Raw genomic sequence first — 22,671 nt, 5'->3', positions numbered from 1 at the left:
AAATCCATGTTTATCACATGGCCTGATTTATGTTGGATGCTCACAAATCGGGCAGTCGCGAAATTTATTTGTTTTTCCTGAAGACGGGGAGAAAATTGTCTGCCCTAAAATATACTTGAATAATAAAGTAAAAAAAAATAGAATTAATATTATTTTTATTTCTCTTTCATATATCATTCAATTTCATTGAATGCATTCATTGTCGACAAGAACATAAATAGCCTTCTTTCTATCATTTCTAATTAAACAAGATAGTTATTTGAAATTTGAAAGGATATTTACAAAATCATTTATTCTGGGGTGGCAACGCGCCAGATACCAGTTAGTTGTCAATAAAATATGCAATTTTTTTTAACTTCAATACATTTTTATGTGGATGGAATCTATTGTTTGAGCATGGAAAAATTTCTAAGAAACGAGCATTTTTTTTTTTTTTTTTTTTTGAAAATTTTATCTGATTGTAATTTTTTTTGTTTTAAAAATCAAATTGCCTAACAGCAAAGAGGAACATTTTCTGAAACATATTTAAAGACCAAGTTGTCGTGTAGATATGCATTGCTAAATGCGAAATAATCCCTTTTTCTTATGTCGATGAATATTCAAGGAAATGCATAAATTTTATTATTACTCATCGAATATCAAAACAAAAAATAGGCCACCCAAGCCCAAAATAACAGTTAATTTGAAGCCGTCGTAGACATGATGCCAGTTTCTTCACTAGTTCCGCTCCACTTCAGCATTAATCGTAGAAATGAGACGGCCGTTACTAATTGTGTTTTCCCGTGCGTTAATCTCGTCTGGTGGACATCTTCTTGACCTCAAGGTCGGAATGACCGATTCAAAAAATAAAGTGATTTGATATGCATAGGTGGCATAGCGTGGTAACGATTTCCGATCGAAGCGTGGAGGAAGGCAATAGCGAGGAAAATAATGCAAAATTCTATTTCCTATTTTTGAATTAGCGGGTTATTATTTGATCCCTGAATAATTTCAGGTAGAACACGCCAACGTGATCCACCTGAATCTATTCGCGTGGTATATGAAGTTATTGAACTCGATGATTCATCAGCTCCAAAATTGTTGAAATTGGTGTTGCAAATACAGTAATGAATTTGTTTGTGACATATAACGTCTTAAATTTTATAATATAATCAATTCTTTATTTATAGTGAATGGTCATAAAAATAATAGAAAAATTATAATGAAAGGGAATATATATATATATATAAGTTCAAGATATCTGTGTCAAGATTCTAATGACATTATATGTCTATCCAGTGTCACCAAAGATACACCATCATAAGATAATGCTCGCTAAAAGTGAATACCAAATCTTTATAAATCAAGACTTGTGGTATTACTCCATTTCCTCCAACAGAAATAACTGTCCAAGAGATTACAATCAATTCCAAAACTGGCCTGGATTGGAAGAGAACAAACAATTGGTTGAAACTCATCACGACTTGAAAGTCTAACTACACCGTATTTTGTTCGGGACAAGATATTTTACAAATGCAAAAAGGACTGCTCAGGAAATTGCAATTGTTGGAAAACTAATATATTTTGTTCAATTCTGTGCCTTCATTATTTGTATATCTGCAATAATGTGACGGTGCCAATTGATCATGAAGATGTGAGGTATCACAATTTTTGAATGTGTAGGAAAACACTGATAAACTGCCGAAAGATATTAAACCAACAAACATAATGAAGCTATGATAATATTGTTCAACTTATTTGGATTCTCTGATTCTTGTCTTGATCATAGGCTATTTTACTTTTATTAGAAATTAAATTATAACAAGCAGTCACTTAAATTTTAGAAAGTAATAATAAGTAATCACTTGTCATTACAAAAGTGATTTATATAGTTTTGAATGATTATCATTTCTTCTGGAATTTTAGTGATATTACTTATAAAAATATCTAAATTAATTAATGGAAATTTCTGAGTTAAATTATAAGGTTCTAAATTATAGAAAATTTTGTGTCGGTTATTTATGCACAAAATCATATTTTACCGAATTGCATTTTTAGTTATAAGCAAACGAAAATGGAATTCAGGAAAAAAAAAAGATAATGTATTTTGGATGTAAATAAAATCTCAAATTTTTTTTATCTGAAGACTTCTGACACGTAATCAGAAAACAGAAAAAAAAGGGCAGAACTAAACTTTAATTATTTTTAAATAAATTACCTAATGATTAAATTAAACTCTATTCAAAGGAACAAATTATATATATATATATATATACTCACACTTGTGCTTTTGGCAATATTACAACACTCATTTGATCACGCTGACTACGTAATATTTCAGCGGTTTTTTAAAAAGTTTTTTTTTTCTTTTGAGCTTATGTTTCTACTTACTTTGTTATTAGGTAGAATATATAAATTCTTGAGATTTTTTTGTACGTTTTTTATTAAACAAGTTAATTTTCAGAAATTTGGGAACTAATTATACATTTCCTAAAATGAAGGAGAAAAAAGTAAACTATCTTAACAAAGAATCGTTCATTCATATTCAATTTATAAAAATAAAATCCTGAAAAGAATCTAATTTAAAGCTTCATTGTTCCTCGAAATAAATAAAAGGAAAACGAAAGTATTCAAATTTGGCTCATTAAATGTCAATGAAAGGAAAAAAAAAATATATTTAGCATCTCAGTTCCAAATCTGCTTGCATTTGACAGATGTCGATCAGCATAACAGTTGAACCGAAGAACAAGAATGATATTAATAAAAAAGAAATTCTGAAATATTTGACATTTCCGCTTTGCCTAAATTAAACGCATTACTGAATTTTCTATTAATAGAATAGACAGCACCAGTTTCCTTTTAAGAGAGACTGTCGGTTGAGAAATAATGAGGCTTGACCACATTTGTTTTAAACAAGCGCCGGCAATTTTCTTTTCAAAATAAATTATTCTATTTGTTCTTTGATTAATATCATCGATCAAGATGAAAATATACATGACAAAATTAGCTATATTTAAAGAAGATTAGGCTGAAAATTATGATGTTTAAAGAATTAAAAATGAATTTTAAGAGACGTTCTATATTTTGTACTTCAGTGGCTTAATTTTGTAATGCGAATCTGATAGGATTAACATTGTTTTTCCACTTATAATTTTCAGATTTGTATTACTACAATGAAAGACAGATATGTTTGCTCTTGTAAGAAAGATATGTTTAATTCTATATCCATTTGGTATGCTTTACATGAAAATTTGTATTCATAAATTTTCCTCCATTTTCTTTGGAGTTGTAAGTTAATATGGATGTTACTAAATTTACGAAACAGTTACATTTTAAAAACGTATCAATATTTTGAGATACTTTATATTTTTGCACTAGCTTTATTCTGTTTATTTGTGAGATTCATTTGATATCAAATTATATTTGTTTAAATAGTTTTAATTAGTGTCTTAAAGAGTTTTTAAAATCATGGATAATATCCTTAACTTATTTAAAAATTATTAAAATATTAAATAAAAAAATTATTAAATTTTAATTAAAAGTTTTACTTTAAAATTTTTTATTAAGCTACTAAACTTATTTATTATTTAAATATTTTATTAAATTATTAAAATTATTTAAATATTTATTTTATTTAATAATTTAAATATTAAAATATTTATTTAAATATTTATATGCTTAATAAATATTTAAAATTATTAAATTATTTATTAAATAAACTTTGATGTATTTATTGTGTTGCTATGATACCATTAATAAATTAATTAAAAATATAAAATCAAATATTAAAAAAAATAATAAATAAATTGATTCAAAATATAAAATCAAATATTAAAAATAAATAATAAATAAATTGATTAAAAATATAAAATCAAGTATTAAAAATAAATAATAAAATAAATTGATTAAAAATATAAAATCAAATATTAAAAATAAATAATAAAATGAATTGATTAAAAATATAAAATAAAATATTAAAAATAATCAATAAAGGAAATTCTGAAATCTCTAATGATATTGCCTTGCAATTTTATTACGATGAGAAATATTATTGGATTTAAAGCACAAAAGTAATATTTGAATATGTAAAAAGCTCAATGCTTTGATGGATTTCTGCAATTATACTGACACCATTCAATTCAACTGAGTGACAAGATTTTACATGGAAAAAAAATCGATTAATCTGAAACTAACCGTTTTGGCGGCCACTTTGCGTGCTCAGATTAAAGATTCTTTTTAGACTGTTAAAGAAATATTTAAAACGCATTTAAAAAATCATTTTGTTACTTAATGGAATTAAAAAACGCGAATTTAATTGAATAAGTCAAATTATTACACGTGCATATTAAAAAAGTATATATTCTACGAAATAAAATTGGATGTAGTGATTGGTCAAGCACTTGATTGAATACTTTGATGGATGTGTAAGAATTTCATTATAACACTAAAAACAATGTTACAGATTGTATACTAAATTAAATGTAACAAATTATAAAAGTGAAGAAAAAGTTTCACTGAATTAAAATTAATATAATTGAAAAGATAATTTTCTTTTCTTTTTTTGTTTTAAGATAATGCGAAAACAATTTTTATGAAATAACAGCTGCGCAGAACATGAAACGCACTTTCCATAGCCAAGTTTTTTCGTTTGCTTTCTGGGTGACGGCTCGACTTATATATTCGCGCAATTTCTATCATCATCTTACATCCCCTTTTCTGTGACTGAATAGAATTTTCGCTAAACACTATCTCAAGCATTTATTTCTAATACTAATTGCGGCTCCAATAATTAACTAAGCGTTGCATTCAATGAAATTCAGCTATAAAAACATTCAATGGATCAGTCTGGAATTCTTAGGGGGGTTTGTTATAAAGATGGATAGATGCATCTAAATTAATACGAGATAGTGTGCTTGGGTTTGAAGTAGACTTCATACAGCAATTTTCCTTTCAGATTTATTTGTAATTAGCAAGATCTGTGTTTTCTTATGGCGGAAGTTTAGATCACATTTTCGGCTTTAATGATGTAATCAGTTAAAAATTCTATCTTAAGAACCGAATTTATTAATTTGGAAAAAACGGAAGTCGATTACCACCACCTGTTACACTTCTTTAAACCTTAACTTTTATAAACAGTTTGCGAAATAGAATCAACATATTCTGATTAAAGTGCATTCCTCTTCAATACGTAATCACTCACGGAAACGCAATTACAGAGAAACAGCAGATCCAAATTAAGGGCAATATTTACATATAAAGAGAAAATCAGGATTTCAGGTGACTGAGGCACTATCAAGGAATGCGGTAGAATTTAATATGAATAACATACAACCGTAAATGCATGTTCATGTCGAAACTCTTTTTGCAGTAAAGATTTAACGAAGAGTAGTTTATGAAAACGTATTTCTATAAATGTATTGAACAGTAGATTTTTAAAATTTTATTGTTACCTTTTTCAAAACTTGAATTCAATATTTTTTCTTAAACTCGCATTGACAGGATGACATTAGGACAGAATGGAAGTTTAGTTTAATTAATAATTGACTGATTATTAAGTTCCGAAAATATTAAGACTTTATATAATCAATGACAGCATTCAATTACAAATCTATCTGGAAGAATGTACAAAATTGATTATAAAATTTCATTTGTAGAAATCTGAAGCTAGTTATGTTAAATAAGATGTATAAAAGTTTGGGTAATTTAATTAAAACATGGTAAGAACAAATATCAAATTCAAGCCATTTTCTTAGCTCTTACATAATACCATAAGTGTTATCGTCGAAATATGAACTTCAGTTGGAAAAAGATGAAATACTTACTGAGGTTTAAAATCAGAAGGCATTAATATGTAAATTTAATCGATGTGATCAAATATTGTGCATCCGTAAACACTAGATCATTGAATTTTTTGTAAAAATAATCTTAACTGGACTATTTTCTTAAAAAAAACATAATTGAGCAGCAATTATGCTTATTTTCTCATAAACTGAAAATAGCAAATTCATGATTACATGCATCAATATTACTTTCAGATTTGGTTGTTTTCATTCAAATCTTTGTTACAAATATAGAAAAGAAATTTTTTCTTAGTTACTTCCTACATATTTATTTTAATTCAAATCAAAGGTAGAAATAAATACGAATTACTAATTTATCTGAAAGATTCCCGTCAAAGATATTTTTGTTAGTTTCTTTGCAAATCTACTTTTGCCAGCATAAAATTTACTGTACATGATAAAGGTTTAACCTTACATGATACTGTACATGATGCAAAATGTTTCCTAACAGCAGTTTTATTTAGTTTGATCTTTAAATACCCATTTTCAGCCATTTTTGTCCATAAAATATCAGAACTCTTCAGCAAAAAATTATTTATTAAATTCGCTTGAATAGCAAATTATATATACTTCTTAAACTTTGTTATTCGTATTCTGAATTTATTCCCAAGCTTAAACTGTAATAAAAGACAGAAGAAGAGAAAACACTAAGGAATCTTCATAAAATCCACAAACTCTATACATACATTTTGTAATATATAGTACGCCATTCATTGAGTCTATGATCTACAATTGGTTTTCTTTGAATTGATTTGAATTATCTATAAAAAATTCAGCATTCTACTAAAAAGAGAGAAAGAGTTTCTTCTAATATTTGACCTCAATATAACTTGAGAATTTGAAAAATTATTACTTGACTTAGAAACATTATATAATAATATGTATACAACAATAGAGAAAAAACGTTTTGTTTTTATGACTACGTCAGAGTATATTGAAAGAATAAAAAATTCTGCTCAATAACTAATAAACTAACTAAAATATTTCATTTATGTAGGATCCTTAAGCTGTCATAGAGTTTCTATTTTTATAATATTTATTAAGTTTTTTTTTCTCAAGATTGTCTGCAATTATAATCCGATATAATATTCACACACTGAATTCAGACCAGTTAATATTCTATTTCAAGTTACATGAGTTAATGCTTTCATAATTTATATCATTTCATGGATAGTATGTATGAATTACTGATTATTACATTATCTATTTAACTTACTACACATTGCAAGAATATTAATTTAGATTTTAATTAAATTCTCAATATTTGTTAGAGAATCGAATATCTTTTGTACTATTTTGAATTCTTGTATTTCTTGTATAGGAATCAATAGTACTTGCAACTGCTAAAACTTGATTTAAACAAGTCATTTGAAAAGTAAATTTCTCTTTTGACAACTCAATTATAGATAATTTTATAGAATACAAACTGAAGGAAGCAATTTTAGTCTAAAAATAAAATCAGAATTGAAAATAAAGGCAAAGAGTTTCGGTGTGAATTTATTTATGAAGTTATCGTCCAAGCAAATTCAAATTTATCCTTTATTTCTATATATTTTTTTTTGTTTTCCGTGTGTAACGGTCTAATCTTTCTATCGTGTGTGTCGCTTCCTTTCTAACACAAATAAGGATGTTCTATTTCTTTCTTTTACATACTTCATGAATAAAAGAGGAAATTGCTGGAAAACATATTTTATAGGAAATTAATAAAAGGTCAAAAGGGAAATTACCTACTGTCATCTTTTTTGAAGTTAGTCCATTTGCAAGACGTAAAGAAAAGATGCGTTTAGGAAATTAGTTTCAGGAAATATCACAAATTATTTGAAGCGTAATTGCTGGGTAATTTGAGGACAAGATAAATCATGCCATACTTGTGCATTTATAGAAAAATAATGGATAGTTTAGATGGAATTGCTTAGTACTTAAACTAAATATTTGGGTAATTTACGAGATGTGGTGCATAGCTAGATGTTAAATGTTTTAAACTCATTTATTTAATAGTTCAGGCATAAATAATAACGATCTATACCGTATTTAATGACTGTAAATAAATTTGTTTCTTTTAATTTTTTTAAAGTTCTTTAAAGTTTGTTGCTCTTTCAGCTCTTTAGCATGACTATATAAATATTTTATGCAACACATGAATGGAGTTGTGTTACAAAGTTGGCAAACATTTGCAAAATCTAAAATCTTGATGAAAAGTAATTAAAAGATACCAACTTCTTTGAAAAAAATTGGTGTTTTATTTTATAAAAACTATATCGCTAGTATAAAATTGTGAAGATTAAACTGATATCTTGTTTTTTTAGAAGAACATGTTTTGCAAGTCTAGTTATTAATTGGCATCTATAATGCCACATTCAAAGAAACGATATTAATATTGAATAGTGTTTCTTTTCATTATCACAGGATATTTATATTTGTCTTTTCTACATCAACAGTTCTTCTAAATAGTCTCCTCATTTAACAATCAGTTTTCCAGGTAGATGGTTTCAAAATAATTATTATTCCCAACTATCTTCTTTAGTGGAATGTGTATTTGGGGATATTTATAGTTTTCTTTCAAACTATATTCTAACATAAAAGGCATTTAAGATACTCATACATCCCCGAGTGTTTTTCCATCTTTTAATTTAAATGATATTATGATATGATTACAAATTTAAATCGCAGAAATTCTGTATGATTTGTGTTATGAACGATTCAAATATCATCGGTCAGTAATCAGCGCCACCTATCCAAGAGACTTAAATTTTATAAGAGAAAGAGAAAATCTAATTTTTTCTGTAGGAATAATCTATGAGGTGGATTTTTTTTATATCTTTGAGACCAAAAACAACGTACTGAGATAGAAGATCTCTCCCTTTACCATTACATGTGTAATATAGAGGATACATATGCTGGCATAATTCTGCAGCATCCATTTCCATGAATATGGGGACATAGAGAAGTATAGATTAGAATCTTATTGATCTATCATTAATGTTTGGGGAAACAAAATAAGAAAGCATTATATGCATTTTTTAAAGGTTTTTAATGGAAAATTTCATCAGAGAATATAAATTCTCTTGATATACTGAGAATCATATGTCATGACAGTTCAATGAGCGCAGAAAACATATCATACACGCATGCACATACACGATCATTTATAGTACAGGAATGCAAAATGGAATGGAAGGTAATTCAATAACAAATTGCAAACAATTTAAAGTTGAAGATATCAATGCAAGATAAAATAAAAAGAAAAAAAGAAAAAAGAAAAGAAAATAATAAAGAAAAAAGAAAAAAATATCTCACTTGTGACATAATATTGAAAAAAAGATTACATTATACGCCTAATATAATATTCTTTTTTAGAATGGACAGTAAATTAAGGCAAATTTTAAAATTCTGGTTTAAATCAAATATTTATAATTAAATTAATTATTAAATTATGAATAAGGTCCCGGAAGTTTAGGAATTGTAAATCCAGGTACTCTGTTAAATTACAGTCATCATTGGCAGCACTTGAAAAAAATACTGATAATGAGCAAGGACATGAAAAATGGTACACGAAAAATTCATAAAAAATTTTCAAGACATGAAAAATATTTTAAGATACTTATGAAATTCCAAGTAGAATAATAAATTTTCTGCAGTGCACAAAATTACAATCCATTTCTAGTTCGTGTTAACATTTCGAGAGAATCAACATTTTTATAACAGAGAACCATATTTTTTTAAGTCGTTCTTTTCATTCAGGAATTTCTAGACTTTATAATCTTGGTACATAGTCTAAATTTAAAATCTTGTTCATAAACAGTAATAGCTACTGAAACACACCCTAAGTTTAATTAGATTTTATATACAAAGCAATCACTTAAAGGAAGGAGTAACTGTAATGACAACATTGCAAACATGTGCATCTTTTAAAAATAAATGAAATTAATTTTTTAAAACTATATTGTTTGCTCCATTTAAATTCATAATATCAGATTCATGTAAAAGTGTATGTAGTATTTATACTCTGTCCGATAAAGCATAACTTTTACTATATTTATGAAGTAAAGATGTCGTATATTCGCACTTGTAAGAAAAGAATGTATAGTACTTACGTTGAAATGAAACGGAATTTCAAACAAAATTGAATCAAAATAATGAGAAGGACGGAATTAGAAATAAACTCCTTATTCCATATAAAATATGGATTTTAGTGAATAAATGATAACGAATTTTAGTCATAAAATATAAGAAAGAAAGGACACAAAAATGTCATATATGGCACAAAGTAGTTTAAAAAATTATTGAATAATAAGAAAAAAATATTTATCAATCACAAAAAGATTGTTTCATTGAAATGAGTGATTAAAAAATTTGCAAAGCATTTATTTCATTTCTGTTACCATTTTTATGATAGTCAAAGTATTTTTATCTATAAAATCAGAAATATTACATAAATAATTAAGAGTGAAACATATAAAATCTGCATCTTCGTTTCTGTGAATTATAATGATATGAATTCATAAATTTGGTCATGAACCCATTTTTTCACAACAAAATTTTTTGAAGATTAAATTTAATCAGATGCTGGTTATTTTTTGACTTCTAAGCTATTTTAACAATTAAATTAGATTGCTGATCTTAATGACACCAGATACTGCAGATTATGATATTTTAAAGAGAAATATCCTTGAATAAATTTCTTGCATCTTTTAAATAATCTACAGTTTATTCAGATATAATCAATTAAAAATTCACGATGGTATTCATTTAATCCTATTTAAACTCAAATTTATAATGCTAATACTTCAGAAAGCTCTTTATAAATTAAGAAGGAATGATTTAAGTTTATCTGATTAGTAAAAGTAACCGCAAGTGTTTTTAATTGCATTAATTCAGCATAATATTTAATTAAATTCATTCGTAAAGCTATTTTTCTCTTTACTTTGACTCTTATATATATATATATATATATATATGTAATTATTTCAAAGGCTAAAATGTAATTATTTTTCATATAATTGAATTTACAAATGACAACAGTTTCTTAATTTTATAAAATTTGATAATCTCAAATTAAAAAAAAATAATTCAGCTATCTGGTAATATAATAAACAGATCTTTCAAAATATAATTCGATAAACAGAGGTAACATCAGAAATCAGTCACAATTCATTGAAAGTCTTTGATTAATCCTTTTTGTTTCAGAGTTTTTCTCTTTGGTTACATTGATTTTTAATACAAAAGAAATAATACTATGTTTTGCTTATCCTATTAGAAGGATTAACTTTATTCAGCTTGAAAATTGTTACACAAAACGATAAAATGAAATTATATTTATATAAAAAAAGTGTTCATAATTAATGAATTTTGCTTACAATCAATATTTATTCATTTTAGAAAATCTCTGTACTTTTGCAGAGATACGAATTTTGGTTTTAAGGATTAGTTACATTCATTTATAATTTGATAAAATTTTACATTCATTTATAAAAATGGCTTTCAATGCCTAATGAATCTTGATAGCTTATTATTCAAAGAAATTACGAGTCATGTTTTATGAAAGCATGCTCTCAACATTAATGTGCAATCTGCAAAGAAAAATTTAGAATACTTCTGAAAAAAACTTTGATATAATAAATACTTCTTTATTAGCAATATCAATCATTAATATTCAGTCAAATGTTAGTTGAGTGTTCATCAATGTTTATATAAATATACATCTATCCTAGTAAAAATTATTTATTTTTTTCATTTGTTGATCGTTTTTAACAATAGAATAAAACCCTTTTACTAAGAACAAAATTTGAGATTACAAATTATTTTTTGATTACCTACTTAAAAGTTATTCAATACAAAAGAAATGCAGCTGAATTTCTTTTCCTAAAAGCCAGCCAAAATTCTTTTCCTAAATTTCATAACTCTACATTAAATCGAAAGATCTTGCAAAATGAGAAAGGATATAACATTAGAGCACATTGTTTAGTTAGATGGCACATGCGTGTTTCATCTATTTGAATGCGTATTTTGTGAACTGCAATGTCAGATGCATCGATTCAGTTAAGATGAAAATTTCTTTTCCCATTTCCAAATGGACATGCAGTAAAAAAATTAAGAATAGTTGTTCTATTGGTAAGATAATTGATTTTAAAATCCGACAACTATTTTCTTTAAAATTATCACTATCTTTAGCGAAAAGTAGACTAATTTCATTTCTGTTACTCTCATGCTGAGAAGGTACTGAGAATTTTAGCGAAAGGCATTCCTTTGTCCATGCCTTGATCTTGCTCAATTATGCAAGACAGTTTCCTCGTAGGTCATGGATGAGTTGAAAGTCATTGACAGAAAGCTCTGGCATTTGTTTAGAAGAAACGCAGACTTATGTCATTCAAAGGACTCTAAGTCACCCAGGCGGGGCAAAATGGTCTGGGACTAGAACGAATAGAAATTAGGTCGAAAAAAACGCATTTAGAAAAAAGAAAGAAAAGTTTGCATTCCATTTTTAACGGAAAGTGACTTTTACTTTCTATTTTATGACAAATAATATTTATTATTTTTCCTTCTTTGTGGGAGTACGGAAAAAAAAACTGATAAATAAATGAATAAAAAATAATCATGAAATAAAATAAAAACCAATTCATTGAAAAATGAATGGATGGATGTTCTACTTCCTCATCGGGATTTTTGTTTACATGCAGTAATGGCGGGAAGTCCTTTCCCTTTCAGTCACGAAATTCTGTTTAGTTTTAATTTGAATTACAAAAATAGTCAGATCAGAATGAAACGAGACGCGTGGGGATAACGAGTAAGAGGAAAATCGAGTTTTTAATAAAAAGAAAAGGGATTTTTTTAAAGCCCTTTAATTGTTGCGTGAGACTATAAAAGGGGAAGTCTGTTTTTGGAAACTAAAACGAACTTTTCTTAAAAAAGAAATATTGAAAGTGTTTTCGTAAGCAACTCCATTTATAGCGACTGATTGATTCATTAGATTAAAGTGCAATGCTTGGAGGATGGATCGCAATCAAAATGTGGATGTGCGATTTTTTTTAAATGGAAACTTCGGTTTTTGAAAGCAAAGATAGTTAAAAAATTCAGCTTGTTGAAAATTACCTTTAAAACGCACTGAAAAGTTTCAAAATAACTATATTTAATTGAATTTCTTTTCACCAATGTTTGATTGAGAATTTACTCTTACCTTACTTTAGAAATTAAATATTTTTTTTTTCTAATTGAAATGGAATATTTTACTTTGAAGGGAATCAGTAAACGTCTTTCATCTTAAAATTGAGTGGAAATAACTAACAGATTATTGATTCTGAATCTGCAAGAAACTTTGAAAGGCTTTGTGCGTTCTTTGATTTTTACTCATACCATTTACAACTTTTACGATTTACCTCTCTCGTATCATACACTACAATTGCAAGAGCAAATAAATATATTCGATGTATTTTCTGATATGGAGAGCAAATAGCACCCCATTCAGTTTGGGCTCGATGCTTTCGCAAAGACTAAATCAGGACACGATTTTGAAGAAATTATGAAATTTGATGAAAATTGAATTGAATTTTTGAATATTGGAAGTAAAGTGGCCGCCTAATCAGTATATTTTGAAAGTTGTCATTCTAGAATCACATATCTAGTGACTTTGAAAATTAGTCAGATGATGAAGTTCTGAGATTAAAATCCATTCTTCACCATTCTGTTACACACCAATACGTGAAAAGTTGATCCCTGATGACAGATTTAATCATCATCATTAATATGTAAATAGATATGACATGATGGAATCAGATTTTAATTTGCTTTTACGAGATTCCATACCGCATATATTGGTATTCTGGTCTCTACATTTATTTCTATTTTAGACAAGAATGTATGAAAGAACTTAAAATTATTACTCATTTAGCTTCGAATTGTAACAGAAAGAGCAGTTTCAAACCGTTGAATCTAAATGTATAAATGTAGCAATTGATAATTATCGAAGCCTTCTCTCTTACTAAGAAAGTGAAAACGGAGTGAAATATTTTAAGAAATAATAATACTTTTTTTAAAAATTTTTTTTATCAAAATTTAGAATTCACTTAAGAGTTCTCTGAGTTCAATAAAACTAAATTTATAATTATATCTGTCTGACCATCTTTTCGTATGTAAACACTGTAATTCTTAACCGTTTATAGCAAAATAGGCTTACTTGGTTTCCTCGGCAATTCTTTCGTAAATATGCGTCGAGTTTCTGACCGAAATCGTCAAACGGAGGGCTGCCTGTTGCAACCCGTGCGCATTTGTGACAACTAATGAAGCGAAATAAACGGGAAGAATGAAATACCTCAGGTGAAATTATAGAACCGTATTTTTATGAAGAAATACTTTTCTTTAATAAAAATTCAGCTATTTTAAAATTCCCTAACATGATTTTTTTCCTTGCCTATAAATGGAATTTTCAATAGTTTTTTTTTTCAATTCCTTGTAGTAGATTTCTTTCATGTGTAAAGATGGAATTTTGTAGTAGATTTTTTCAATTACTTCTTGATATTCTAGAATTCTGAAACTTGGCACACCTATTTATTTCAAACAACTTTTTTTAACATTTTACAGCTCTAAATTATTACACTAGCATTCATTCATCATTTATTTGTCTTATCATTTATTAACAGACTTTATGCAGATGTTTGAGAAAACTTAATTTTAAGGATGTGTAACAATTGTGGTCTTGCATAAATAAATGTTTTTAAGAAAAATAAAAAAAAATAAAAGGATTTTTTAGCAATTATTAATGTAGTAAAAAGTAGGAAGACATAGTTTTTTTTGTTTTTTTAATGGAGAATTAAACAACATTATAACTCAATTAAAATACTATTTTGATCATAAAAAAAGAAATTCTTGGTCACCCACTGAAAACTAAAATATATTATAAAGGTGACCAAGACCCTAATCTATTTACAGTATTAATATCGTAGAATATAATTCTGTTTTTGATATATTTTTGCATACATATTTTTAATAAAAATTCTTTAAAGTAAGAAATTATAAATATTACATGGGGAGAAAAATAAATTTTGTAGGAATAGGAATAATTCTAATACAAACTGGCATATTTAATATATAGATAATATAAAAATTATAACATTTATTTTTAAAAGCAAAAATAAAATAATATATATTTCTTATCAATTGATAAGAACGTGATTGTAAGCATAAAGATAAATAATTGACACTTCGCTATGTTTGGTAGGGCTGAATCGACCTTTGAGTAAGAATTAGGCAATTTATACGCCCAATTATAAGGAACCGTCAGATGACTAAAAAAAATCGTTTTTGATTATATTTATCAAATTTTTTGATTATATTTATATCAAAATATAATCAAAAAATCATTCTGATTATATTTTGATTATACATAAAAATATCAAAATTATTTTGATGATATTTATGTTAAAATCTGAAAATTAGAAGATAATAGATGGTGAAAGCTGACAATATAAACGATTTTAATATCATATCAAAAATTTTATTTTTTAAATCAAAAATCGGAATGTCGAAATAAAAATCACATAAAATTCAAGCGGAGCACATGAGGAAGCTGAAAACAGGAGGAAGCCGTGATGAAAGATATAAAACCATACCTGAAGAAAGTAAAAGTTCATAATTTTTTTTCTTTATATATTAAGATTTTTTTAACATGGTTATACCTTCAATTTAGAGCATTCTCACGCATTTGCCGTTTTTGATTTTTGAGAAAGATTGTGTCATCAATGGAAAGTACTTTAAAAGAGCTCAGAGGAATGAACGACTGAAACCAATGCCATACACGGCTATAGAGAAAAAACAACATGGCCAATTATAGGTTACTAGTAATATAGTTATGGGACACTCTAATACATCATTTAAAAATTTCGTTGTTTCTATCAATCGAATTTAAAATGACTTTTCCTTCTTTTTCTTATTAATATTGTAAAATGATACAATAACACAGGAAAAATTGCTGTGAGTTCAAATATAATATATTTTTAACAGAAAGATATCGTAAAATGTATTGGTATCTTGAATTCAATCTTCTTACATACTTTCTGATAAAGAAAGTAAAACTGAACAAAACCATTTTTGCACAGTAATGATAGAGATCATAATGCAAGACAATTAAAAAAATAAGTTAAAATTTAAAGAAACACGAAAGTACATATTATTACATTAAAATCGTATTTTTGAAATGGAAATTAAATAAATGGAAGAAAAAAAATGAAAGTAAAATATAAACACAGAAACGGATACTGAAATGTAACATAATACTAAAAATCACGTTTCTTTCTTTTAATTGCGAGAAATAACAAGGAGAAAATATTAAGTGCTAACAATAAGAAAATAATTTTTCGCAATCAGATTTATGCACTATATCGCTTTTAATAAATAGGAGCGTTTAAATATGGTTCATACTAGCGCACTATAGTTCTTAATGCATTTAAATCAAGAAGCGATATACGTCCACTTCAATTACAAACTGGTGTGGATTTCCGATTGAGTTCCGTTTAGAGGTTATTAAACAAGAAATAGTTAAAGAATTTCGTTTAAATATTTAATTTCTATTTGTAACATTTCTATTTTAAATATTTTTCACTGATTTTGAGACATACTGTGATATTATTCATATAAATGATCTTACATAATTGAAAATTAAGTTAATTAATGAGACACATTTGAAAAAAACAACAACACAAAATCTCCTTAGTACCAGAAATCCTAATTCTAGAAACTACAACAATAACAACAAAAAAAAATATTTCGGGCAAATGAAATCGACAATTTATATAGTTGATTCATCTTAAATTTTATTTCGTTATCGGATAAACAAGAGACTGATTGCAATTCTTTTTATACTTTTAGAATAAGATATATTGTTGCCTTAGTAATACTACTTAAAAATTTTTTTAGTCATTTTTATGTCTTGGAAATTTTCCGAATATCTTTGCTTTATTAAATAATTATTGATTTCATTTTTACTCTATGTTTACATGAATGCCTATTTCTCCTCTTTTTTCATTTGGCCTTTACCATTCATTTATTCATTTTTCTTTCTTTTTTGAAAGAAAAAGTAAATAGGGAACTTTTTCTGTAACTAATTTTTAAAGCACCTCTTTTAAGATACGAGGTGATCGCCTCGAGTGCCTGTGCAGAATCCAATCACAGAACAAAGTTAATTCATTCTGTGGTGTATCACAGTTGTGATAATAATATTTGTGTCTTAAGGCTATCACAGAAAATTTCATGCTTTGTTAGAAATCTGCAAAATAATAGAGACGTGATAGGAAAAATTCAAAAATCCATCCTATTTCTTATACAATATTATATTGAAAATTTTTGCTAAAACTTTATACCACACTACACTTATGTCTCTAGAAAGGTGTTTTGTAGAACTAGTGACAATGAATGTTTTCAAGAAACCTTATTTTTGTATTCTTAAAAAATCTAAAAAAAATTTTCAGGCATAATAGTTTGATAAAAGATATTATATCGCATTGCTATTATATTTTTAGCACACATTGAGTATTTAAAATATGGTTGTCAATTTTAAGATTATCACAGAAAATTTTCAATGTTTGTTTCAGAACAGCAGATGTTATGGAACATAATTACACTTCTCATCATACTTGCCAGTAGCTTGATTACTCTGTTATGAAACCATACCTCATTAAGAGTGATGGAGGAAATGTTATTTTGAGAGCCTTCTTGAAAGCTTCAATTACCTCAAGCAATTTTCAAGCGAAATTCTGCCCATGTGGTGTCATCACTTAATTATTATTCTACTGAAGATATGATGATTCCGCACAGTTAAAATGATAAAATGGACGGTATTTAACTAAATATCCCACATAAATGCGCGAAATCTTGTATTTAATTATGAGGAAATATATATTTAAGAAGATAAGTATGAAAGTTAAAAAGGAAATTTATTTAATCTTTTTTTAATGAACATGTTTTTTATAGTTCAGTAACTCTCAAACATTCAAATTGAATTTTTTAGGAGGAACGTTATGAAAAAGTGAAACAATGGAAGAACCTTCGTTTCGAAAAATTAAATGCTAGAAATATGCTTTTTTATACAACATTATTTTACAATAGACTAACAATGACTTGAAATGGTGGGAGAGGAGAATCATTGCTTTTATAGCTGTCAGAAATGACATAGTAATCCGATTAGTTGTTTGGAAGATTGATACGCGTATCATTTATGGCCTAAAATACCCTTAACGTTCATTGCGCCACCTGAGGTAAAGATTAACGCTGATAATATTTTTCTTTTATTTATAAATTTTGTATTAAAAATTAAATACATTATATGTCAAAATGTGCTTCCCATTACTACTAGATTGTGTCACTATTGTTGTCTCTCCGTCGAAATTCTTTTCTCCTTAAGAATCTCTTCTTGGAGCGGCCAGATTTTGGGTCTGATAGAAAGTTTTTGCCTGATAATTGCAAAAAATCTATTTGTGTAGAAAATGGTACACTGAACGTAAAATATATTATATTTAAAAACGGGCTTCTCGTTTTAACTAGAATTGTTCTGCTGATTCCGAATTCTTCTTACAGAAACTCTTCTTGGATCTTTTCTATCATTACGCGTATCGAGTGCTTAAAAAAAAAAAGGCCTGCTTAAAAAAAAGGGTTTGCACAATTATAATAATAAATTTAAAACAATAAAAAATGTAACTTATATACAAATAGATGCATTCAAAAGTCATATAAAGCGGATTGCTGATACGTTTTCATATAATTTCAATATTGCTTAAATTTTGTAGAATACAAATGAAAATACGAAAGTAAAGAAGTGTAATAATAAATAATATATTTTTTTGCTCAATTTGAATGGCAACATACATGTTTGAATAACTCTTAGTATATATTTTTGATTTTTATATAACTTCAATGCCCTGTGGAGACAATCGAGCATATTTTTGAGCAAATCATATCCTCTCATTCTTATATTTGGTAAAAGTTTCAGCACGGATTTGCACTTTTGGTGCAAAACGGTTATGAAAAATTCGTTTAATTAATATTCTTGCTCTTTTAATACCATTCACATGTAAATCGACTGACATGATACTACCACATCGTTGCTGAGATTATAAAAAACAAACAAACCGAAAAATGCTCTAGTATGATTTCAAAAATCCCTTTTTTAGATTCATAGGACTTTAAGATTTAGTATTAATATAAAATAAATTATTTACTATCGTTTATGTCTAAAAATATAACACATGAAATAAAAAAAATAAACTTAACGACAGTTGTAAATTTTGTTGCGCAATAAATATTTAGATTATTAGATATTAAGATTTAATGCCACTATACAATTTGGGAGTTATAAATAATACGACTTTATTCCATTTTACAACCCTGGAAGACAAGCACCAAATAAATATCAATTAATAAAAGAACAACTTTTATTGTAATGTATTGTTACTGAAAAATCATTCTGGATAGTGTAAAGTGAAAAAGTTCAACAGGCTCAGTAAGGGTTAAGACGCTTTATTCTACACGAAAATACGAAACATAAATAATAAAACGTGACTGAAGCGTGCAAAATTTGCAGAAATCAACATAGCATAAGCAGTAAATTGCTATTAAGTGACTGCAATGGCATAAACTGCTCGTAATGAAGTCACTAGCCATTAACATTCCAAAAATAAACTCGCCCAAAGCCTACTTGTAGCGATTCGACTAATTACTCTCTTCGGCACGCCTCAGTTTACATAATCTTCTGACAGCGAACCGAATATTCCAGAAGAAAAGTCAGAATTCGATTCCTAGCAGAGATCTCGCCACAATTTCGAATAATTGGAGATCAGTTTTATCGTTAGAGTGGAGAGGAGGTGATTTTCTCAGAAACAGTTCAACATTTAATACACCAATTCCTAAAACTCACTTTCTGACTACAATAATAGATACGCTGTCAAGTAATTTATATATTCGTAACAATATGAATTTGCAGAATACTTTATAGTAAGAGACATGTTAAATAACGTTAAATAAAAAAATAACATAAGCATATGTAATAGATATGTCGCCTTACATATGATTTTCAGCCCTTTTTTGAATTAAAATATTGAATACAAAAAGCTAAAATGATGTGTAAATGACTAATTATTGACGTGAATATTTTTTTCGTTTGGAATTGCATTTTATTTCAAAATGATTTAACCTGATGTATATCTATTTCTGGTTTTTTTATAGATAAAAGACAAGTGACATATCATGCGGATGAGCATCATCACGACATTGATGAAGACGATGACAGTGAACCTGTAAGGCCAGTCACCAAGAAACCACTTCCTACCCAGCTTGTATATCCAGGTGATTTGAGCGGTTTTTACACGACTGATTCTCCTCTTAATGCCGAAAGTGACGTCCAGAATGTGTCATCATCGGATTCACATTCTAATCTTCAGATACATCAGCGTCAAAAACGTAATACCAACGGCAGAAGAAGAATCGGTGACTTTAAAAAGAATATAAGAAATCCTTTGAGAGCTGGAAAATTTACTCACAATAAGGATAATGTGCCAATGGGAAGCGAATTATATTCTTCATATCACAAACCTTCAGTTTCGATTATGAATGATGTACCGGTTGAAATGTCTTTCGATGGAGCTGGATTTCTTCGTTACGATGACGAAGACTTTGATACGGAAAAGAAGACAAAAACGGATTCAGATCGAAGAAGAAATAATGGCGGAAGATCTCCTAAATCAAGACAAAGTGGCAGTCAAGCTCTTGATGACTTTCGGAAAGTTTTCAATGTATCTAGAGAAAGGACACCAAGCCCAGTGAAGTATGATGATGATGGAGCATCTTACCAAAGCGAAACCCCTGTGACCTTGACGAATCAAGAAAAACCGATAGAATATGGAACTCAAGGAGCTGAAAATGGTACTCCTCTGTCTGTCGATTTCATGACTAATTATCAGAATGCTTTCCAGAATCCTTACCAAAATGGAATGTTTAACACTCCTCAGTTTAATTACGCTCCCACTCAAGTTAACTCGAATCCTCAAGTTCCTTCCTATGATCCGTTTTCTTTTACCTATCCCAACGCCTTCAGTGGACAATCAAATATGAATCAAATGGTGATGCCCCAAGTCATGCAGCAAGACTCTTTTATGCAGAATCATCGAATTCCGCAGAATGCAAATACAGGAGCAGCAACTCAACAGGCTATTTATCCACAGATTCCACAGCAAGCGTTTCCTTCTACTTCAATGTACTCTCCAGCCGCCGCTGCGGCAGCAGCAGCAGCAGCCGCAGCAAACCCACAACAAAATCACAAAACTCAGAGACGTCGTAGATCAGTAGATAATTCAAAACCTGCTGTTGCAGACATTGCAACCTCTGCTTCTGAAGTAGCTCATGATCGCTATAGGTACTCTAGAGTAGGAGACCAACAAGACTCAAGTTCGGGTTTTATTCCCATTACTGGAACTTACAATGGTGGTACTATTCAACTCATCCCCTACTATGGCCAAACTCCTATAAGTCCAGCTAGTTATCCCCATAGTCCACCGACGCATTCTGTTCCATCTTATTCTGTACCAGTTAGCGCTGAAGGTCGTTTCTATCCGGGGCCTGGTTATTATCATCCTTCAGAGGCCAGACGATATTCGTACGGAATTCTTGGAAGTGGTAATTTCGAGGTTATAAGGGGTGGTATATTCCCTGGCGAAAGACAGCAGAATTATCAAGGTGGTTATCAAGAACACAGAGCTCCTTACGCAAATGAAAATTTTGATAATTACGGAACTACAGAAATTATTATTGATGGCCCAATTCAAGGATTCCAAGGTTTTGATAATTTTCCCATTCATTTGATAAATGCATTATCAAAGCATTCGGAAGTTGCTGTTCGACCAGAACTTCGTAATAAGGAAGCAACTTCTGCTGAAGTCTAAAGAAGAACAGTATTTTTTGTTCTATAAATAGTCATTTTATGAAAAAGAATTTCATAATCGATGAAAGATATTTATAACATTGCATTTTCACTACAACCACAGAAGTAGATCTTTGTGCTTGAGCAAACACATTTTTCAACATCATCCATAGTGACTAATGTAATGGAATTGAATCATGTTAGAACACAAACGAACTATAAATGTATTTGTTTGTCTTGGTAATTTTTATTATAAACTTTGCACATCTTCTCATTTGGAACATTAATTTAATGAGAAGGCATATGCATTTGAGATGATAGCTCAAACATATGCACAGCCTAGTTAATTAAAATACATTTTAGATTAATTAAACTTTATAAATGTAAAGAAGTGCAGGAAAGGATCTTGCATTCTTAATCAGGTACCAGAGATTAAAATATCGACTTTATAGAAGATTTATTATTATTTTTTTGCAGATAAATATTATTCATGCATGTAAGGAGGAGAAGTATTACTCATTTATAATAGGACGCTTTGTTGATTTTTCTCAAATACATATCATTTTCATACATATGTAAACGAGTTTTAATTTTCATGATCATAAGAGGACCATCAACGAGTTTTCTACGAATCTATTTTCACAATTTGTAATAAGAAGTGCTGTAGATGTCTAATAAAATTGTATCTGAATAAAAATTCTTGTCATTCTTCCATTTTTATGAAACATTAATTAATTTAGTTTAATGGAAATTTTATTTTTCATTTATGCGAAGTTATGAGGAGCAAAAACAAAAAAAAAAAAACATTAATTAAAATAGAATTAACATATGAAAGGTTAATGGAAATAAAGCATTTATGAAATTACTATTTACCTATGGAAATCGAATATATTTTATTGGTGGTTCACTCTTTAAGAATACGAAACAAAACTATGAACATAGAGTGAATATAGAAAA

General features: G+C 28.0%; 1 protein-coding gene across 1 annotated transcript in view; it reads left to right on the top strand.

The window, feature by feature from the left end:
- Positions 1-22,372, top strand: part of LOC129969216 (uncharacterized) — a 44,613-nt gene extending 22,241 nt beyond the window's left edge. The window contains exon 2 of the mRNA XM_056083669.1: positions 20,025-22,372. Coding sequence (XP_055939644.1) covers positions 20,025-21,736 — 1,712 coding nt within the window. The 3' untranslated portion in view covers positions 21,737-22,372. The remainder of the gene's footprint in view (positions 1-20,024) is intronic.
- Positions 22,373-22,671: the final 299 nt, after the last annotated feature.

Source organism: Argiope bruennichi, chromosome 5, assembly GCF_947563725.1.
Source record: "Argiope bruennichi chromosome 5, qqArgBrue1.1, whole genome shotgun sequence".
Taxonomy (NCBI): domain Eukaryota; kingdom Metazoa; phylum Arthropoda; class Arachnida; order Araneae; family Araneidae; genus Argiope; species Argiope bruennichi.
This window is presented reverse-complemented; position numbering and strand designations above follow the sequence as displayed.